General features: G+C 36.1%; 1 protein-coding gene across 8 annotated transcripts in view; it reads right to left on the bottom strand.

The window, feature by feature from the left end:
- CCDC150 (coiled-coil domain containing 150) overlaps nt 1-22544 on the bottom strand; it is a 120831-nt gene that overhangs the window by 37688 nt on the left and 60599 nt on the right. For 4 of the 8 annotated variants that reach the window (XR_337278.1, XM_006167767.1, XM_014583907.1 and 1 more), the window contains 3 exons: nt 13827-13910; nt 7408-7515; nt 6653-6715 (listed from right to left, as the gene is read on the bottom strand). Coding sequence is in view for 7 of the 8 variants with exons in the window: in XM_006167767.1 (XP_006167829.1) it covers nt 6653-6715; nt 7408-7515; nt 13827-13910 (255 nt within the window). In the remaining variant the exon portion in view is untranslated. Of the gene's footprint in view, nt 1-5706; nt 6184-6652; nt 6716-7407; nt 7516-13826; nt 13911-22544 lie in introns of those variants that run through there. The other 4 variants (XM_006167768.1, XM_027767975.1, XM_006167769.1 and 1 more) reach the window with 3 other exon arrangements.

The following is a 22544-nucleotide window of genomic DNA, read 5'->3' as shown; positions in this document are numbered from 1 at the left end:
TTTTACAAGAATGATTACTTTTTAAACTTTATTTATTTATTTATTTATTTACTTATTTTAATTTGACCAGAGAGGGATAGAGAGATAGAAGGAAAATGAGAAAGCAAGCTGCCAGGTCTGGGACTCAAACCACAGTCAGCACCCCTAACCACCATGCTACCTGCTGGCCCCAAGTTTGTTTTCTTCTTTTTTTTATTTTTAAAAACCATTTTTTATTTAATTTTATCCATTGTCATTATTTTACATTTTATTGTTTTGAAGTTGACCAGAGATACAGCGAGAGTGAAGGAAAGTGAGAAAGCATGCTGCCAGGTCTGGGACTCAAACTGCAGTCAGCCATGTGAGAGTTCAACTGTCTTAACCACCACACCATCTGCCGGCCTAGTTTTTTTCTTATTTAAAGAAATAAAAACAAAACAAAGAGTCAGAGAGATAGAAAGTGAGAAATCAACCCCTGGGGAGAATGGCCACATGGTAATCCCTTCTCTTCTAGGGATTTTGTGCACACACGCACATGCACCTGGTGTGAGTTTTAAGCTGTCCGGCCCAGGACTTGAACCATGGTCACTGTGTGGGAGGCCAGTGACATAACCATTATACCACCTGGTGGTCTCTTCTTAGTGAGTTTTGAGAATTTGTTTTCATACAATCTGGAAACAAGGCTTTAATCTGATAAATATTTCCTCCACCTATAGCTATCTCTTCATTCTTTTAATGTTTTTTGAAGAGCATAAATTGTTAATTTTGATAAAGTCCAATTTTTGTTGCTTTATTGATCATGATTTTGATATTAAATCTAAAAAATATTTTTGTAACCTGAGATCACAAAGATTTCCTCTGTCTTCTAGAAGTTCTAGTTTTAGGATTTACATTTAGAACTATAATACCTTTTAAGTTAATTTTTACATATGGTAGGAAGTATGGCTTAAAGATCTGTGTTTTGTTTTGTTTTTGTATAAAAACAGCCAATTAGTCTAGCACCTTTTATTGGAAAGACTATCCTTTTTTCACTTTCAGCTTGATTAAAAATGAAATGTTCAGGGGCCAGCAGGTGGCATGGCAGTTAAGACAATAGACTCCCACATGTCCCACTGGGGTTGTAGTCCCAGACCTGGCTGCTTGAAACTCATGCCAGGCATTCGTGCATGGGTACCCAAAATTCCAGGAGGACAACAGAGAAGGGACTGCAGTGTGGCTCTCCTCCCAGAGGGTGATTTCTCACTTTCCCTCTTACTGTCACTCTGTTTCTCGCTCCAGTGGTAAAACCTTAAAAAAAAAAAAAAAGGAAATATTCATAAATTTGATTATTTTGAGGTAGTACATTCACATTATTCTTATGGTACAAAGGGATCAAATGAAAACCTCCATCACCCAGTTTCCTCAAAAATAATGTTGCCAGTTTATAGATTATTTTAGAGATATTCTAAATATACACGAGTAAATGCCTATGTATGTATTATTGGGTTGTTGGAAAAATCTATGCAAAAAAGTGTCATGACTTTTCCGACAACCCAATGTTTATTTCCTCCATCCCTTTTGCACGCAAATAGTAAAATAATAGGCTGAACCCCCTTTTTTTTTTTTTTTTTTTTTTTTTTAAAGAGACAGTTTTGCTAGAGGGCATGTGCACTTGTCAAAGAGACAAAGTGAGAAATCACCCCCCAGCGGGGATATCCATGCTGCAATCCCTTCTCCAGTCTCCTCTTGGAATTTTGGGCATGCACACACATGTGCCTGGCTTGAGTTTTAAGCCTCAGTTCTGGAACTCACCACAGTCAACTATGTGGGAGGCCAGTGACATAACCATTATACCACCTGGTGGTCTCTTCTTAGTGAGTTTTGAGAATTTGTTTTCATACAATCTGGAAACAAGGCTTTAATCTGATAAATATTTCCTCCACCTATAGCTATCTCTTCATTCTTTTAATGTTTTTTGAAGAGCATAAATTGTTAATTTTGATAAAGTCCAATTTTTGTTGCTTTATTGATCATGATTTTGATATTAAATCTAAAAAATATTTTTGTAACCTGAGATCACAAAGATTTCCTCTGTCTTCTAGAAGTTCTAGTTTTAGGATTTACATTTAGAACTATAATACCTTTTAAGTTAATTTTTACATATGGTAGGAAGTATGGCTTAAAGATCTGTGTTTTGTTTTGTTTTTGTATAAAAACAGCCAATTAGTCTAGCACCTTTTATTGGAAAGACTATCCTTTTTTCACTTTCAGCTTGATTAAAAATGAAATGTTCAGGGGCCAGCAGGTGGCATGGCAGTTAAGACAATAGACTCCCACATGTCCCACTGGGGTTGTAGTCCCAGACCTGGCTGCTTGAAACTCATGCCAGGCATTCGTGCATGGGTACCCAAAATTCCAGGAGGACAACAGAGAAGGGACTGCAGTGTGGCTCTCCTCCCAGAGGGTGATTTCTCACTTTCCCTCTTACTGTCACTCTGTTTCTCTCTCCAGTGGTAAAACCTTAAAAAAAAAAAAAAAGGAAATATTCATAAATTTGATTATTTTGAGGTAGTACATTCACATTATTCTTATGGTACAAAGGGATCAAATGAAAACCTCCATCACCCAGTTTCCTCAAAAATAATGTTGCCAGTTTATAGATTATTTTAGAGATATTCTAAATATACACGAGTAAATGCCTATGTATGTATTATTGGGTTGTTGGAAAAATCTATGCAAAAAAGTGTCATGACTTTTCCGACAACCCAATGTTTATTTCCTCCATCCCTTTTGCACGCAAATAGTAAAATAATACTCTTCTGAACTTTGTTTAATCCTAGTAACATACACATCTTGAAGCAGTACTGCAAACTATAGACACGCCATGATTTATCCAGTCAGTCTCCCATCAATAGAATTTTGGTTGTTTCCAGTCTTTTACTATTAATCAACAATACTTTGGTAAGTATCCTTGTAAACATGTCATGTGTACAAGTTAGGATATCTGTAGGAAGAAGTACATAAAGTATAATTGTGATATGGAGGTGTGATAAATATTGCCAAATTGTCTTCCATAGGACTTGAATCATTTTATACTCCCAAAAGCAACAAAGGATATCTTGTCCTCACATTTCCTCAATATTATTATACTTTCTTAATTAAAATTTCGCCTGTAACATTTATTTATTTATGTATTTATTTTTTACAGGATTTTTACCTTAGGGTGTGTGTGCTTACCAGACACAGTGAGAGAGAAAGTGAGAAATCATCCTCCAGGGGGAGATGGCCAAACCACAAGCCTTTCTCCTCCATTATTCTCCTGGGATCTTGGACATGTGCTTATGTGTGCCCAGAGTGAGTTTCAAACTACTTGGTCCAGGACTTCAACTGTGGTCGGACATGTGGTAGTCCAGCAACATAACCACTACACCATCTACTGGCCCCTTATTTATTTATTTTTGAATAATTATTTAATTTTCTGTATCATTATTATTATTTTAAAATTTGTTATAGCACATACATGTTCACCAGAGAGAAAAAGACAGAGACAGGGGTGGGGAGAGTGAGAAAGCAAGTCCCCAGTCTGGGACTCAAACCGCAGTCAACTATTTGGAAGTTCAGTGACTTAACTACCATGCCACCTGCTGGTCTCTAACCTGTAACATTTAAAATGAAAGGATCTAAGAATAGTGCAAAGGAAACCAACTTATTGGTTCTGAAAATCCATTTTGTTCTAGAAAAGTGCAAAAGAAAAACATAGTTTTTAAAATTTTATTAGAGTTTATAAGATACATATATATATAAATACAAAAATGTCACTAGCAAAAATGTTTATAGAAAGTACCTTCTCTATTAGACAAGGTATAACACTGTAATACTATTTTTAATTATCATGCAAAGGTGGATGCTATAGTAAGTTTTCATTAGAAAATATTTACAGACCAACTAGTAGCATGATGATTAAGAGAGCTGGATCCCAAATGGTTGACAGCATGGTTTGGATTCCAGACTCAGTGACCTGAAAACCACACCAGCTCCCAAAAGCAACAAAGGATATCTTGTCCTCACATTTCCTCAATATTATTATACTTTCTTAATTAAAATTTCGCCTGTAACATTTATTTATTTATGTATTTATTTTTTACAGGATTTTTACCTTAGGGTGTGTGTGCTTACCAGACACAGTGAGAGAGAAAGTGAGAAATCATCCTCCAGGGGGAGATGGCCAAACCACAAGCCTTTCTCCTCCATTATTCTCCTGGGATCTTGGACATGTGCTTATGTGTGCCCAGAGTGAGTTTCAAACTACTTGGTCCAGGACTTCAACTGTGGTCGGACATGTGGTAGTCCAGCAACATAACCACTACACCATCTACTGGCCCCTTATTTATTTATTTTTGAATAATTATTTAATTTTCTGTATCATTATTATTATTTTAAAATTTGTTATAGCACATACATGTTCACCAGAGAGAAAAAGACAGAGACAGGGGTGGGGAGAGTGAGAAAGCAAGTCCCCAGTCTGGGACTCAAACCGCAGTCAACTATTTGGAAGTTCAGTGACTTAACTACCATGCCACCTGCTGGTCTCTAACCTGTAACATTTAAAATGAAAGGATCTAAGAATAGTGCAAAGGAAACCAACTTATTGGTTCTGAAAATCCATTTTGTTCTAGAAAAGTGCAAAAGAAAAACATAGTTTTTAAAATTTTATTAGAGTTTATAAGATACATATATATATAAATACAAAAATGTCACTAGCAAAAATGTTTATAGAAAGTACCTTCTCTATTAGACAAGGTATAACACTGTAATACTATTTTTAATTATCATGCAAAGGTGGATGCTATAGTAAGTTTTCATTAGAAAATATTTACAGACCAACTAGTAGCATGATGATTAAGAGAGCTGGATCCCAAATGGTTGACAGCATGGTTTGGATTCCAGACTCAGTGACCTAAAACCCACCCCAGCCACATGTACATGTGTGTCCAAAATCCCAAAAGGAGGGAGAAATGGAGAAGGGATTTTGATGTGATCATCTCCCAGGGAGGAGGCTTTCTCATTTTCCCTCTCTGTCTCTCTCTGACAAGCACACATGTTGTGTATCAAATTAGAAAAGAAAAAAAAATTCCAATGTTCAATTTCTTAGGGCTTCTTGGATTAATGTATTTCTAACTTGTATTTTTAAGCAGGCCTTAGAGACTAGTAGATGGCATAATTTTTACATCACTGGACTCCCATGAAGTTGACTATGGTTCGAGTCCCAGACCTAGTAGCTTAAAATTCACGTTGGGTGCCTGTGCCTGTGTGCCCAAGATCCCAGGAGGAGAATGGACTGTGGCATAGCCATGCCACAGGGAGTGATTTCTCGCTTTCTGTCTCTCTGTCTCATCGGTGAGTGCACATGCCCTATACCAAAAATCTTTCTTAAAAAAAAAAAAAATAGGCCTTATCCAAACATTTTAGCTCAAATGTTAGGATAGAAATTTGAATTTTTCATAAATCAAAATTAGATTTTAAAAACAATTGTTACTGTTATAACAAAATTTCTATCTGACATAAAAACTATTTGATGTCCAGAAAGATGGTTCTAATCTACATCATTAGTTTTTCCTATTTGAGAAGAACCTTATTTTCTTGTTACTCATATTTTTTAAGCATTGTCTTTCTGAGTTATTTCTACTTTTCTTTACTCTTGTATAAATCTGAAAATTCCCCAAGATTTAACTTGTGGTCTTCACTTACCAGATCCCGATTAAGAAAACTTGGTGATTCATCATTTAGTAATGGTCGTGAGGCAAGAATGTCTATTTTGCCTTCCAATCTTCCCTCCATGGTTTTAATAGCATTCAGAAGAGTCTTTAGAGAGATTCTATTGTCTCCAATCTCCTGGGACGTTCTCACAGAAGTCAGGGTAGGGGCAAAGCTCACCCGGCGTGTAGAATTTGGAATAACACTAGGCAAACCGACCGATGAGACTCTTTCCTTTACATTGCTTATATGGGGCCTAGAACTTTCAAGGGATTTTGAAGACGCAGGCCTCTCTGGAGATTTCCTTTTTCTTGGAGGCATCACCAATTAAAAACAAAATCAGTTGAACCTAGAGTTACTTTTTGAGGAGTACCCACTTTACTGGGAGAAACAACACAAACTGTGTTCTGAAAGAAGTCACAACGGAAAATATCTTCAAAATGTGTTCCTTTTGCTTTCAGAATAAAGCGATCACACTTTAAGTATGACCTAGTGAAGAAACAGACCTAGAGCCAAATTCCCTGTAGGAGAGCGTATCTGATGAGGTCAGATACGCTTAACCAACTTTGTGACCTCACCACTTATCAGCAGAGTCAGGTGGTTAGAACCCTGTGAGTGTTCCACTTGAAGGGCAGAGTCTAGTTCCTTGGTTACCAGAGTTTTATATACACAAATGTCAGGCACAAGAGTTACATATGCTTATACCAAGTTAAAGATTTATAAAAATATGTTCAGTCTAATTATACACATGGTAAATATGTATATTGTTGAAATGAATCTCTTTCAGTAATATATTCTTGGGTTATATTGTTCATTAAATGTTTTAAAGATCTTGGTTGTTTAACTTTTCTCCATTCATTTGTTAAAATGTGTAACCTTTAAGAGGTTTCCAGCCTTGACAGCCACCATGCTGAAAAGTAAGCACCTTTGCAACTAATACCTCTTTCAGGTGAGCTTCTGTCTGTTGCAGGTGTACTTTGTTGACACTGAGTTCTGAGTTTGCCTATAATTAAAAAAACAAATATACTTGTTCCTTGTGTCTGCCAAACCTTTTAAAGCTCAATTTCAAAAACACTTCCTCTATGAAAGCCCTTTTTTTTCTTAAAAAAACAAACAAACAAAAACCCAAAAAAAACCCCAAAAAACTTGCCAGAGAGTGCGTGTACTCACTGGAGAGGAGAGAGAGAGAAAATAAGAAATCCCTTTTTCTCCATGTCTCTCCCATTTTGGGATTTTGGACAGACAGGCACATGTGTTTTTCAAGCCACCAGGCCAGGAACCACACAGTTGGCCACACAGGATCTAGCCACGTTAAACACCACACCACCAATTGGCCCGAAAAGCATTTCTGTTGTTTTCTATCATAACAATGCTCCCTAGGAATGCTTCTTAATACAGTCCATGTTCTTCAAAACTGCATAACTTTCTTTGACATAAGAAAGTGTATTGAATACATTCCTGTCCTTTTAAAGGAAGTCCTATGTCCCAGTCCTGCTTCAAGCATTTTTATGAACTCCTTTATGGCTTAGCAGAACCTCGTACATAGTAGATGCTTAAAAATGTATTTGTCAACCTGAGACAAGTGTGAGCACATTCTTTTTGGGGGATTGAATGAAGATATAGAGAAAGGTGTCAAATAATTCCTTAAAAACAAAGAATAAAGTAACGATCTGTTTTTGTAGCTATTAACCACACCTGAGCATATTTGGCCTCTAAAGCCTTGTTCAGCTTGCGTAGATGGTCATTCTGTAAACGGGTTTCAGTAAAAGAATGCAGTTGTTCCTCTAGCTGCTTAACTTTTGTCTAGAAGGAAAAAAAAATAAAATAAGCCTTATTAATCACACACACACACACACACACACACATTTTTATACACGCCAAAGGGGAGAAAAAAGGATGCCATGAGTTGTGCAAAAAAATCAAAAATAAAGATAAAAATTACAGAGCATCCTTAAAAACTGTGAAACCAATCCTGTTTTTCTAGTCTTTCAGAGAATGCTACTTCAATTCACAGCTAAAAGTAAGCTATTGCCATTTAAATGTACTGAGGCAACTCATTTGGTTTCTATTATTTAAGGAAACTTCAAACAGACATGACTCATAAATATAACAGTGAGATTTTGTGGTTAATATATTTCAGTTTTAAAGGAATTGTGATACCTGGTATTCAAAAACCTTTTTGAATATGGATAATTACAACTGTCAATATGCAAAATGAATGCATAGTCTTGTGTTTTACTGACAGAATTAGAAAAGTTGAATAAATGAATTCTTGTATGCTGAATAACATTTTAAAACTAATGCATAAAGATGGTTACTCATATTTTTCTCTTTAAAGAAAAAAATATTTCAGGGGATAAAATCATTAATATATACTCGCAAATCTCCAAATTCTGTTTTTCCATATTTTTTTCTTCTTACCCAACCTCCTCAAACAAACCATTAATATTACTGAGCCTATCCTTGAATCAGAAAAAATTTCATTCAAAATTTTTATTCTTATCAGCCGGCAGGTGGCGTGGTGGTTAAGGGCACTGGACTCCCATATGGCTGACCACAGTTTGAGACCCAGCCCTGGTGGCTTGCTTTCTCACTTTCCTTCTCTCTCTCTCTTTCTCTCACTCTGTCCCTCTCTGGCCAAATTAAAAATAAATAAAGATAAGTAAAATAATCCTTAAAAACATGTATATACCTATGAAAAACTATGTGTCTAAAAGTTTTTTTTATTCGTATCAACTTTTCCTCCTTTGATATCTCTTCTTTTCTCCTGTTTGTGAAGGGCAAACACTGCCTTGGTTGCAGCTACTAAACATGTTCAGAAACTATTCAAATTTGAATGCTAACATAGTAGGTTTTTCTGAAAGGGAACATGAAAACCTGTTTTATTTCAGGAAATCTCTCCTAACAGGATTTTTCTCTCATTTTTGCCTGTTTCTGTTGTTCTTTTCTACAGTATACAGTGTGAAATATCTGCTGTGGGCTATTCAAAACCATAAAGAAAAATTAAGCATGGTTTTCATTTAAGGTTTAGAATTTAAATGGCTGCCTCTACAGGGAGGCATTGATATGAGTTATTCTCATTTTAAACAAAGACAAAATGCTCTTTACCCAAACAGCTGCAGAGAAAATGTAATGCTTTGACTCTAAAGACTTTCAGGTTTGCGTCTCTTCAAGTCAAATACAGAATATCCTTATTCCCCAATATGCTGCAGATAGATCATTTACCCTACACTTCAGACTCTGAATAAAAAAACAAAAACAAAAAAATACCTTGAAATTCATCAGATGGCACATCTTATCTATGAAGTACTTTAATTTTTATACTCAATTTCTTATTTGGCAGAAGTTCTAACTCAGGACATTCACAACAAAGAACATAGAAGGACGGGTTAGAAACAAACACATCCTGCTGCCTCTAAGAGGTCTAGCGTTTTGGTGATCATTAAAATCCAAGCTGTTCCTATAACTTGCTCATGAGCTAGTCTCAAGAAGAGCAATAATTTAGGCCAAGGTCATATCCTCAAATTGTTTTGAATGGTCTGAAGAGATATAAATTCACACATACACACATATATACACACAAGCACACATACATACATACACACATACACATATGTATATACATATATATTAATACTATAGAAACTAAGAAAAGTAAGAAATGGAACCCCCCACCATGATAATGTTTCATAATGTAAGCATTATAAATTAATTAATACATTTCCAGTGTTGTGAAATATGTATCATTAATTTGAGATAAAGTAGGACATGCCCATAATGTTTACTCATTTATAGCTTGAAATGAGCTACAGAGTTAAAACCTCACCTGCTTAAAGTTAGGTATTTTGGGGGCCAGTAGGTGGAACAGTGGTTAAGGCACTGAACTCCTACATGGCTAACTGTACTTTGAGTCTCGGACTTGGTAGCTTGAAAATCCCGCCAGGCATGTGTGCATGCATGCCCAAAATCCCAAGTGGAGAATGCAGGACAAAGGATTGTGGTGTGGCCATTACCCTGAGGCCATGATTTCTTACTGTCTCCACTTCCTCCACCCCACCTCCAAGTGAGTACATATACCCTGTGGCAAAAATCTTAAAAAAAAAAAAAAAAATTAGGTGTTTTGACTGAAAGTACAAATACCTGTAGGAAATTGGAATAATTTTAATGAAACATAGTTTTTTTTTTCCTTAGAACCCTTACTGAAAATCTGCCTAATGGAGAACATAGAAGGACGGGTTAGAAACAAACACATCCTGCTGCCTCTAAGAGGTCTAGCGTTTTGGTGATCATTAAAATCCAAGCTGTTCCTATAACTTGCTCATGAGCTAGTCTCAAGAAGAGCAATAATTTAGGCCAAGGTCATATCCTCAAATTGTTTTGAATGGTCTGAAGAGATATAAATTCACACATACACACATATATACACACAAGCACACATACATACATACACACATACACATATGTATATACATATATATTAATACTATAGAAACTAAGAAAAGTAAGAAATGGAACCCCCCACCATGATAATGTTTCATAATGTAAGCATTATAAATTAATTAATACATTTCCAGTGTTGTGAAATATGTATCATTAATTTGAGATAAAGTAGGACATGCCCATAATGTTTACTCATTTATAGCTTGAAATGAGCTACAGAGTTAAAACCTCACCTGCTTAAAGTTAGGTATTTTGGGGGCCAGTAGGTGGAACAGTGGTTAAGGCACTGAACTCCTACATGGCTAACTGTACTTTGAGTCTCGGACTTGGTAGCTTGAAAATCCCGCCAGGCATGTGTGCATGCATGCCCAAAATCCCAAGTGGAGAATGCAGGACAAAGGATTGTGGTGTGGCCATTACCCTGAGGCCATGATTTCTTACTGTCTCCACTTCCTCCACCCCACCTCCAAGTGAGTACATATACCCTGTGGCAAAAATCTTAAAAAAAAAAAAAAAATTTAGGTGTTTTGACTGAAAGTACAAATACCTGTAGGAAATTGGAATAATTTTAATGAAACATAGTTTTTTTTTTCCTTAGAACCCTTACTGAAAATCTGCCTAATGGAACATCACACAGCAATATATACCCAAGAACCACAACAAACTACAACATGGATAAACTTCACAATTATGATGTTGGGTGAAAGAAGCAAGATTCAAAAGTCTGTATACTGTGTGGTTACATAAAGTACAAGTATGCTAAAACTAGTCTGGGGTGTTAGACGTCAGGATGGTATTTACCCTTGGGGGGGATAGCAAAACTGGTGGGGAGGTTCTGGGTGTTGGAAATGTTCTGTTTCTTAATCTGAGAGCTGATCACAGAGGCAAGTTTACCTTGTAAAAAATTCATCGGTCTGTCCCCTGTGTACTTACATATGTTATATAGTTCAACATAAAATTTACTACACAAAAACCAAAACAAAACTCTTACCTGATTTCTAAATTAAGGTCATAAATGTAGTTGCTTATAGGGTCTGAATAGCTAACATAATGTTTGAAGCCAGTTGCTATATGTGCTAGGGCCTATGGTAGGTTAGAGCAAAGCTACGGAAATCAAACTCAAATATGTTAGAAAACAATTTAAAAACCATTGGGAATCTTTCAGACATATACAGTAAAATCCCATCAATCCATCTTTGAACTTAAAGAAAATATTACAAGTGTACAATCAAAACTCTGTATCCTTTCTCAAATAAATTTTGTTCTTCCATTCTACTGTTAATCACTATGCTGAATTTGGTGTTTCTCATTCTCATTCTTTTAAAATATGTTTATTATATATGCATCTCTAAACAGTATATAGTATTATCATATGAGATCCACACATGATAACAAATATAATTCTAACGCTCTTATTTAACCTCTTACATATATTGCTTTTAAAACTGGTACAACTACTTTTAGGAGAAATTTGACAAAATGTATTAAAATTCAAGATAATTCAGTAATTCTATTCCTAGGAATTATATTTAAGCCTAGAAAATATTTTGCATATGAGTACAAGGTGATATATAAGAGGTGACCTAAAGAACTTTGAGAAAAAAAATAAAATTTAAGTACGAGTTTATTTTGGAACAAAAAGTTTTTAAAATCCATGCACAGTTTTTTTCATAATACTCATTTCCCATGGCCTTTTAGAAGACCTCTCCGATAATTCTCAGATAAGAATTAATTTATAGGCATTGTTTGCAATTGCAAACAAGTGGAAATGAGTTAACTATCCATCAACAGAATAAATACATTGTGGCATATTGATATAATAGAATACTATATAGTACTGAACATGAATTTCAAACCATGTTTCAATGTGGGGCAGCAGTTTATGATCACCTAAATTATCACCCAAAATCCAGTATTTATAATTCATTAACAAGTCAGTTTTGAAAATTCAATCTTTTACTTATTATGATATGTATATAACATTTTTTTTTTTTTTTGGTAGAGAGAATTATGCTACAGGGAACTTGTGCTTATTGGAGAGATAGAAAGCAAGATGGGACCAGCAGATGATGTAATGGTTATGGTGCTGGACTCCCATATAGTCAATCACAGTTTGAGTCCCAGACCCGGTGGCTTGAAACTCACTCCAGGCACATGTGTGCATGTGTCCCAAATCCCAAGCAGAATGGAACAGAAGGAATTAAGATATCACCATCTCCCCAGGGAGATGATTTCTTCTGTTCTGTCTCTGTCTCTCCAGTGAATGCACACACCCTATAGCAAACATTTTTCTTAAAAGAAAAAAAGAAAATGAGAAATCACCCACCCTTCAATGGAGTGGTCAAGTCGCAATCCCTTCTCCTCCATTCTCCTCATCTGATGAGGTTTAAAAGTAGTGAAGACTAGGATCTAGTCCCTGGGTCTCCGGTTTAATTGCTCTGGGGTGCAATTCTAGTAATGGGAATTTCCCCGCTACATTTCATTATAAAAAATGTTTAAACATACAGAAAAATCAAGCAAATTTTCTATGAACATCATCCAAATTCTACAATGAATATTTTTTACTTGCTATCACATATCTGCCCATCTACCATTCCCTCTATACATCAACCTAGTTTTTCTAAGACATATTTCAAAGTAAATAGCAGACATCATATACATTTCTCAGCATAAGAATTTTTTAAATAATTATTTCATTTATTATTATTATTATTATTATTATTATTTAATTTGACCAGAGAGAGACAGAGAGGGAGGGAAAGTGAGAAAGGAAGTCACCAGGTCGAGGACTCGAACCTCAGTCAGCCATGTGGGAATCCAGCACCGTAAATACCACACCACCTGCCAGCCCCCAGCATAAGAATTTTTAAAAACTCCCCGAGCAATTATAATATATAGCTACAGCTTAGAACCATTGACTTGAACTTTGATGTTTTCACTGGAGTTGGTTTAAGTCATGTTTAGCTACATCAGTGGCAAACTTCCTGCTGTATGGGTGCCATCAAACAAAACGCAATATAGTTCAGTATCATCACATTCACTCAAGTCTGTGGTTGAGTGAGTCCCAATTTTGAGGGTTATTTCTTTATAGAAATATGTCATAAAACTTTAGCAACAAAGAGAAATAGGTTCTCAACTTTCTCAGTCAATGACTATGTATTAAATAAATATAATAAAGCCTCAGCTAGTCACAGATGGGTTGTTTCCACAATTAAAGGCTTTAGCATCGAATAACAGGTACGTATGCGACAAGGAGTCACCTGGATGTTAATGAGGCAAACTAAGGAGGTTCAGAGACTAGAGAATTAGTACATGGCAGTGCTAGGTCTTCTTAAAAGCCAGGAATATTTAGTTTGACAACTGGTATTTTTTTTTTTTTTTGAGGGGTTTTCACTATAGGGCGCGTGTGCTCGCCAGACAGAGAAACAGAGAGACAGAAAGCGAGAAATCACCCCCCAGGGGGGATGGTCACGCCGCAATCCCTTCTCCTTCATTCTCCTCTCGGGATCTTGGGCACGCACGCACACGCACCCGGCGTGAGTTTTTTAAGCCACCGGGTCTGGAATACAAACCGCGATTGACTACGTGGGAGTCCAGCGACATAGCCATTACTGCTGGTTCCCGACAACTGGTGTTTAAAATCAGACAACAAAAATCAGAAATAAACCTCATACCTGGAGTTTTCCCTTTTCATAGGCCAGTTTATTTTTACTCTCAGTAATTTTTCCCAAGACCTTTTCCACCTTCTGTTGGGCAATCTGATAAAGCAAACACAAGTATCAATACCTCTAGGCATAGAAAGGAATCAGTGTTTTTCTTTTTGTGCAAGTATTTATACCCTTACCATGTCTATAGCAATAAGATCAAGATTCATATTTATGTGATACTGCTGCCTCTTAGTCTTTGTCTAGATAGCGGATCACTGTGCTAATGCTCAACATGTATGGAGACTGCACATGAATGTATGAACCCTTAAGAATCCTAGAGTTCATTGTTCTTTGCATTTAATCTTTCCTTATGTCAGTTATTCCTTTGTAGTTGTGAATCACCCCAGATGAGGTTTGCTTGTATTCGTGATTGCAGGTAGTTTAGGGAGCATTATGTAGCAGCTGCCAAGGGCCATGACCACTCATAGAGAAGACACTTCAGTTACCACAGTAAAAAGCACATGCACCTGTGACGCCAGCTGCCTAGAAGGCTGGAAGGAGGGTCATAGCTTGGCAAGATCTTGTGAGGAATCCCTCTCTTTTGCTCCTATGAAATAACTTAATGAACTTAAAAAATATATAGTTTTCTTCTTATTAAATTTTGGGCCTTATTGATACTTCCTTTATATAATATGAGGGCTACTATCAGTGACTGAAAAGGGAAATCTTCATTCTCCATAACCAATGCCAGTGTCATATCTTAATCAAAGGAAATACTGACATTTGCCATCCATCAAAATCATCTTCATAATCCACAGTGTGGGGATAATAACACACTTGCAAATGTGACTGAGAACACAAACTCTCAGTCACACACAGGCTGTCAGGCTGTACTATAGATATTACAGTAAATCTTGAGTTCAAAGTCTTATTAATGTTGGTAAATAACCTATATTGACATAACTATTTTTGGTTATATTTGCATAATCTGTGAATAACAGAACAGGGGGCCTTCTTACATTTTTATACATTTAATCACTGTGTATCATTACAGCATACCAAATGAATTTGCCCATCATAAATACATTGCATATCGGTCCAGTCAAAGATCTTACCATGAACATAATAATCAACAGGTTTCTTTCCATTTAGGGTATCTTAAATGTTTTGCTCCTTTCTTCTTCCCCTCAATTCCCTCCCTCTCACTCTCCCCCATTTCTCACCCTCCTCCCCCACTGTCTCCTGTACCATCATTGCTCTACATGCTTTTATACCTTCCAATCATTTAGTTTCTGCCATAGAGTGCTGACATTCAGTATATATTGAGTGGGGACATACAATGCCTCTCATAACATCACAACAGAAAAATCCAGGTCCTGATGGCTTCACTTTTGAATTTTACATAACTTCTAAAGAAGAGCTAACCCCCATTCTACTCAAACTATTTCTAATGATTGAAAAGGAAAGAGCCCTCCCAAATTAATTTTATGAAGCCTCCATCACCCTCATCCCCCAAACAAAGACATAAAAAGGAAAACTACAGACCAATATCTCTGATGTACACAGATAGAAGAATTTTCAACAAGATACTAGCAAATTGCTAGTAAAAATTGCTAGTAAAAAAAGATTATACACCATAGACTTTATTCCAGGGATGCAAGTGTGGCTCAACATATGCAAAATCATAAACATAATATACCATATTAATAGAAAGAAAGACAAAAACCACATGATTGTATCAATTGATGTAGAAAAAGCATTCGATAAAATACAACATCCCTTTATGATTAAGGCACTCAGCAAAATTGGCATAGAAGGGACATTTCTCAACACAATAAAACCCATATACGAAAAACCTAAAGCCAATATCATACTGAATGGGGAAAATCTGAAAGCTTTTCCATTAAAAATTAGAAAAGGGGGCCTTTTAAACATTTCAAGCCAAAGAATTTAAACTCTCATGTTCAAGATAAATATAAATCATGTATACAGGGATATTAATTTGCCTAAAAGATATTCCTCACCATCTCCAACACAGTTACAGCTATTCTTCAGTCACGACGTTGTAGTGAACTTTATTTAAAGTATTTTTTTTTTACTTTTTTTTTTTGGAGAGGTTTTTGCTATAGGGCGCGTGTGCTAGCCAGGAAGACAGAGAGACAGAGAGCGAGAAATCACTCCCCAGGAGGGATGGCCAGGCCGCAATTCTTTCTCCTCCATACTCCTCTCAGGATCTTGGGCACATGTGCACATGCACCCAGCATGAGTTTAAGCCACTGGGTCCAGGACTCGAACCATGGTCAACTACATGGGAGTCTAGCAACATGGCCATTATGCTAACTGCTAGTCCCTATTTAAAGTATTGTGACTACACACCTATTTATTTATTTATTATTATTATTTTCTAATTTGACCAGAGAGAGAGAAAGTGAAAAAGCAAATCACCAGGTCAGGGACTTGAACTATGTGGGAGTCCAGTGCCTTAACCCCTATGCCACCTGCTGACCCTATAACACACTTGTTTTTATTTTTTATTTATTATTATTATTATTTTTGAGAGGTTTTTGCTATAGGGCACATGCGCTCGGCAGAGAGAGAGAGACAGAAAGCAGGAAATCACCCCCTAGGGGGGATGGTCATGCCGCAATCCCTTCTCCTCCATTCTCCTCTTGGGATCTTGGGCACGCACGCACACGTGCCCGGCGTGAGATTTAAGCCACCGGGTCTGGGACTTGAACCGTGGTTGACTACATGGGAGTCCAGTGACATAGCCATTACGTTAACTGCTGGTCCCAACACACCTGTTTTTAAATAAAAGCAAAAGCACATTCCAAAATAGATTTCTATAACTAGATTACATGTAACTCATATTTTCCTCTGTTCAGAATATTTTTACTATAGCATATGTTCTACAACAGGGCATACTAGAACAATGTTTTCTCCTTGGTAAAATAATTAGTATTTTAGACATTCCATACTAGAAAAAATTTATGGCAAAGCCCTAAAGAATGATTAGTTCTGTATACTATCAACCCTAAAATTATGTGCACTGAATATAAAAATTTGTACCCAATATTAGGCCTATTATATCCATCCAAGCATTTGTCCAATTACAACGAATATTTATTTCATAATCATACATATTCATAATTCAGTTTTTTTCAATTTTTTAAGTCATTATATATTACTCTCAACTAAGGCAAAGGAAAATCTTTTTTTTTTTAAAGGCATTTAGACCAGTAGAGAATTGGTTTCAAAATAACCTAAGGGAAACATAGACAACTATCAATATATGGAAGTCTAGTAATTATAATACATTGTCATAAAGTTAATTAGTTTTCTATCTGTCATAGGAAGACATAGAGTCTCCTCTGCCACAATAATTTCTATTTTGGAAACTATGGTGCAAGGCCATTTAGTAACTCAATATTACAGCTTCAGGTACAGTTTTGACCAAGTTTTAGCAGCAAATAAATAATAAGAATAGCCAATTATGCTATAAAAGCTTAATTATTTAAAGTTCAGTTTCAAATTTTATAAACTAATGTGTCTCAAAGTAGAGGTATAGCAAATAAAAACCCAAGAGCTAGGTTTAACCTAAAATATGCTATCTATAGCAAATATTAAACACTGAAAAATAACTACTTATCTTCTTGAAATGTGGAAAGTCATTTTTTTTTTAGTAACTTAGATAGTGTGAGTCTCTATAAAAGGTATCCAAGGATTTTAAAAAAATAACACAATCTTGAGGCTAGGAGTGGTGTGGTGGTTAAGGTGCTGGACTCCCAAATGGCTGACTGCACTTTGAGTCCCAGACCCAGCAGTTTGAATATCACACTGGCACATGTGTGATTCTCCTGAAAGGACAATGGAGGAGAAGGGATTGCAGCTGGCTATCCCCCTGGGGTGGTGGTGGTAGGGGGTGTTTTCTCACTTTCCTTCTCAAGGTCCCTGTCTCTCCAGAGAGTGTATGTGCCCTACAGCAAAAAAAAAAAAAAAAGACACATTTCCCTCAATAAAATTTCCTCTTTTAGGAAAAGGTATCAAGAAATTCCATGAATCTTTTAAGTACACTTCACAAATAATTTCCTCTTTCTTTTTTTGGCCACCAAAGAGAATGATATTACAATAAGTAAAAACTATCTAAGCAAAGAAAAAAATGTGATAATATTGACAAAAAGGTCCCTTAAATATTACAAAAAATAAAAAGGAATTATTTATAGCCAGTAAAGGAAAGTAGCTGTTAAAAGAGTTTCTTAAATTACTGTTTACAGATGACTTAAATAGGTCCCATACTTTAGTCATTAGAGATCAGAATTTAGGGACTACTTAAATGACTATCTCAGGTTCTGAGTTGTAGAAGGCAGAATTGAGATTAGTCTTTGTTTAAATAATCTATAATAAAGATTATTATTATACAGAACAAAACAGAAACTGAGGAATCAATCACCTGAGAGCATACAAAGAAAAATGGTAATAGAATATAACAGAATATATTGAAACACAAAGCTACCAATCCTTAGAAAAGCAGGAAACAAAGACAAGAATTATCTTAAGACATGACAGACAGATTACTAAGGATCTAAAGTAAACTACAAAAATAATTTTCAAAATAATTTTCAAAGTCCAGATGAACTATAAAAGCAGGAGCTATTGGGATATCAGAAATGTCATGATGCATTTTTGCAACAGATGGCGCTACTTTATTTTTGGAAGTACTAGAGTCATTCACATCTATGCTATTGCTATGTCATTTGACAGCTGACAGTTCTAGCTTCATTCTAAAAACAACAAAAAAATTAAGCTATTTGGTTGGGTTTTGGAGATTTTGAAGATGGAAGACCAAACTGTGCATTTTTGCCATATTTTACTCTTTTACTTCAGAGGAAAGGGAAGAATGTATGTCAAGCTTGTCAAAAGTTGTGTCAAGTTTATGGTGACAATGCTGTATAAGAACGTTAGTGCCAATAATGGTTCATGAAATTCTGCGCTGGTGATTTTGATCTCAGTAATGCTCCTTGGCCAGGCAGGCCCACAGAGGTTATTAATAAAGGCATTGATCTAGTCAAAATCACGTTACACTACAGGAGAGACTGCAGAAACACTGAATATCCATCATTCAAGCATTCAAGACCACCTGAAGAAGCTGTAATATGTATGCAAGCTCAATATTTGGGTTCCTCATGAACTCAAAGAAACATGAGGAAAACAATCCTTTGGTGATGAGAACTGGATTGTTTATAACAATGTGGCACACAAACGGTCTTGGTTCCAATGTGATGATTCATCTCGAATGACATCAAAAGTAGACATTCATCAGAGGAAGGTTATGTTCTTGATGTGGTGGGATTTTAAAGGTGTTGCATTTTTGAGTTCCTACCAAGAAACCAAACAATCAATTCAAATGTGTCCTGTTGGCAATCGGACAGTTTAAACAAATTCATCTTCCAGAAACGTCCAGAGCTCACTGATTATAAAGGAGTTGTGTTTCATTACAATAATACAAGACCACACATGAGTTTGATCACTCATCAGAAATGATTAGAACTTGGATGGGATATGTTGCTGCACCCACCATACTCGCTAGACTTTGAACTGTCAGACTTTCAATTGTTTCTCTTCAAAACTCCTTGTGTGGTATAATATTCAATTCACATGAGGCTATAAATCAGCACCTTCTTCAGTTTTTTGCTGATAAAGATAGGTCCTTCTATGAATAAGGAATTATAAAGCTTAATGAAAGATGGCAAAAAGTTATCAAACAAAATGGGCAATATATCATTGATTGATCTTTGCTCTTCATATAAATAAGTGACCTTTGAAAAATATAGAAAAAAAATCATGACTTTTCAACAACCCAATACTAGAAGAATATGCACAACCAGCAAGATATTGGCATTTTGGTAAAGCTATTTTATAAGCAGATTGGAAGCAGGAATTTTATTCAAAATACTTAGCCAGTATGACATGGACCCAGCAAAAGAAATCAACTTTGCCACATGCATGGGTGTATACTACTGACTGAATTTTCAGTTGTCCCAGTTTTAAGAAATATGTGAATACATTGTTTAATTTCAAGTAATTCAAATCCCAGTTGCATAGGGAATTATACTTCTGTCTAGTGCTATTATCTGAAAATGTTTAAAACCCAAAAGAGAACTGGGAAGATAGTCATGCAACTCAAATTCAAGAATAGTCACCTTCCTAACTTAGATCTTTTCTCACTGTAGTTCTCTGCATGACTGCCTGTGATAACAGACTTAGATCACACTATTACTAAAGGCTGAGATGGCAAAATGAACCTAAAATTAGGAAATGTGAAAGAAAAAAAAATAATATTTACATATGCATACTGTAAGACAGGCTCCGTGATGTGAACTTTGCACTCAAGGACATTAATCCTCACAGCCTGGCAAGATAGACATGACCCACTTTATGTTCTATTTATTCAATGTTTCTTAAACACCTATTATGAATTAGGCATGATGCTAGACGAGGGAGTGGAAAGATAAATAACTACTGTTCTTGTATTAGAAGAGCATGAAGGTAGATGCGTGAACAGGTTTGTTTTGATTAGTGGTTGCCATGTGTACTGTGGGAATCTCACAGTTAGGAGATATCCTTTTGCCATTATATGCCATGAAAGATTAAGAATCTATCAGGGTCATACAGTAAATGAAGCCAGGGATTGAATCGAGTCTGTCTGAATTCCAGTCTGTGATGTTACATACCCAAAACATACTAATATGCTTAATCTCCTAAAACCAGTAAGAGGTTATACTAGAAGTATCCTTTTCTATGAATTTCAAGCTTTGACTATCAAAGAAAAAAAATACGCTGCCAACATAGAATGTCAATAGGTTTAGTGATATTGTTAAGCTTCAAAAACAAATCCTGAAATCTTAAACTTATTCCTCAGACTCATATAGCCAACTGAATCACTTCCCAGCAGGCTTGGTCTGAGAAGCATCTAGGTGAAGACAGAACTGTAAGCTAGAAATGAGGGGTGAATTATCACAGGGAGATTTTTTTCCCCCAGACATTTTTGCTATAGGGTACATGTACTTACCAGAGAGCCAGCAAGAGACAGAGAAAATAGAAAGTGAGAAATCACTCTCCTGGGGGGATGGCCATGCTGCAATCCCTTCTCCTCTATTCTCTTCTTGGGATTTTGGGCATACACACATAAGTGCCCGGCATGAGTTTGAAGCTGCCAGGTCCAGGACTTGAACCATGATTGGCCATGTGGGAGTCCAGCAACATAACCATTATGCCATCTGCCATGTCCCTGTCACTGGGATCTTAACCAAGAAGTGTGGTCAGCAGGCAAAAACTCAACTTGACCAAATCACTGACAAGATAGTTCAGAGTCACTAATAAAGCAAGGTCATAGGCAGTGAATTCAGAAGACAATTAGTCAGACTGAGATGGGACCAAACCAGATGGCCAGATAAGCCCAGCTGGGGCCCAGCCAACAAGTAAAGGACATAGCTGAATCTTTAATCTAGTGGGGAGGGAGAGTTGGTCTAAAATAATACCAGGAATTACAGCTAAAGGCTCTTGTCACTCTGATAGGCACTTACAGGCTTTATTTTTCTAGGACAGTTCAGATACTAAGTATTCAATGAATATTACCTATCTGCTACATATTTTACATGTGTTAATTTAATCCTCAAACATCATCATAATAATTAATAGTATTATTATTCCCATGTGGAAAGATAAAAAAACTGAGGCTCAACTAGGTTAAGGATCATAGCCAAGGTCACCGCCAAAATTGAAACCTAGGAAGTGTGACTTAAAAGCCATGAAAAGGTGTATTCAATGAATATTACCTATCTGCTACATATTTTACATGTGTTAATTTAATCCTCAAACATCATCATAATAATTAATAGTATTATTATTCCCATGTGGAAAGATAAAAAAACTGAGGCTCAACTAGGTTAAGGATCATAGCCAAGGTCACCGCCAAAATTGAAACCTAGGAAGTGTGACTTAAAAGCCATGAAAAGGTAAGAAGATTAAGTGTGACTTAAAAGCCATGAAAATGTAAGATTTACACTTACTTTCCACAATTTTTCATAGCTGAAGTAATGAGAAGCTTATGATAGGGTTTGAAAGAATTTAACTCAGATTAAGGCAGACTCCCATCAGGCTCTTTTAAGGAATTTTCAAAGATTATTTTCACATTATAAAAGCAATAACTAATTCTTTTTCAAGTATTCAAAACACACAGGAAAATTATTAACTTAACAGAATGATCTGTTTTTAAATCCTCTTCACTTAGAAGACGTTTTAAGAACTCTACCATCTATTTGTAATGCATTGACCTTGTCAAATAGCTTTTAGAAATCAGACATATTACTGATCATCCATTGGAGAGCGCTTTCTGATGGGGGAAAATATATGTTTCTGTGGCCAGACTGTTAGCGTGGTGGTTTAGGCAGCTGGATCCTCCTGTGGTTAACTGTGTGGTTCAAGTACCAGATCTGGCTGCCTGAAAGACACACCAGGCATATGTGCATGCATGCCCGAAATCCTGAGAGGAGAACTGAAAAGAGAGGATTGCAACCTGGCCACCCACCTCCAGAGAGTGATTTCTCACTTTCCCTCCTGTCTCTGGCAAGTGTACACGCCCTATAGCAAAAACTAAAAATAAATAACAAACAAACAAAAAAAGTTCCTTCTTCATATGATAAATATTAAAACACAAGAAAACTCATCTCTTTTTTTTTTTTTTTT

This window comes from Tupaia chinensis, unplaced genomic scaffold, assembly GCF_000334495.1.
Source record: "Tupaia chinensis unplaced genomic scaffold, TupChi_1.0 Scaffold145082_1, whole genome shotgun sequence".
In the NCBI taxonomy this organism is placed as follows: Eukaryota; Metazoa; Chordata; class Mammalia; order Scandentia; family Tupaiidae; genus Tupaia; species Tupaia belangeri.
The sequence above is the reverse complement of the archived record's forward strand: the minus strand, read 5'-3'. Positions and strand labels throughout refer to the sequence as shown.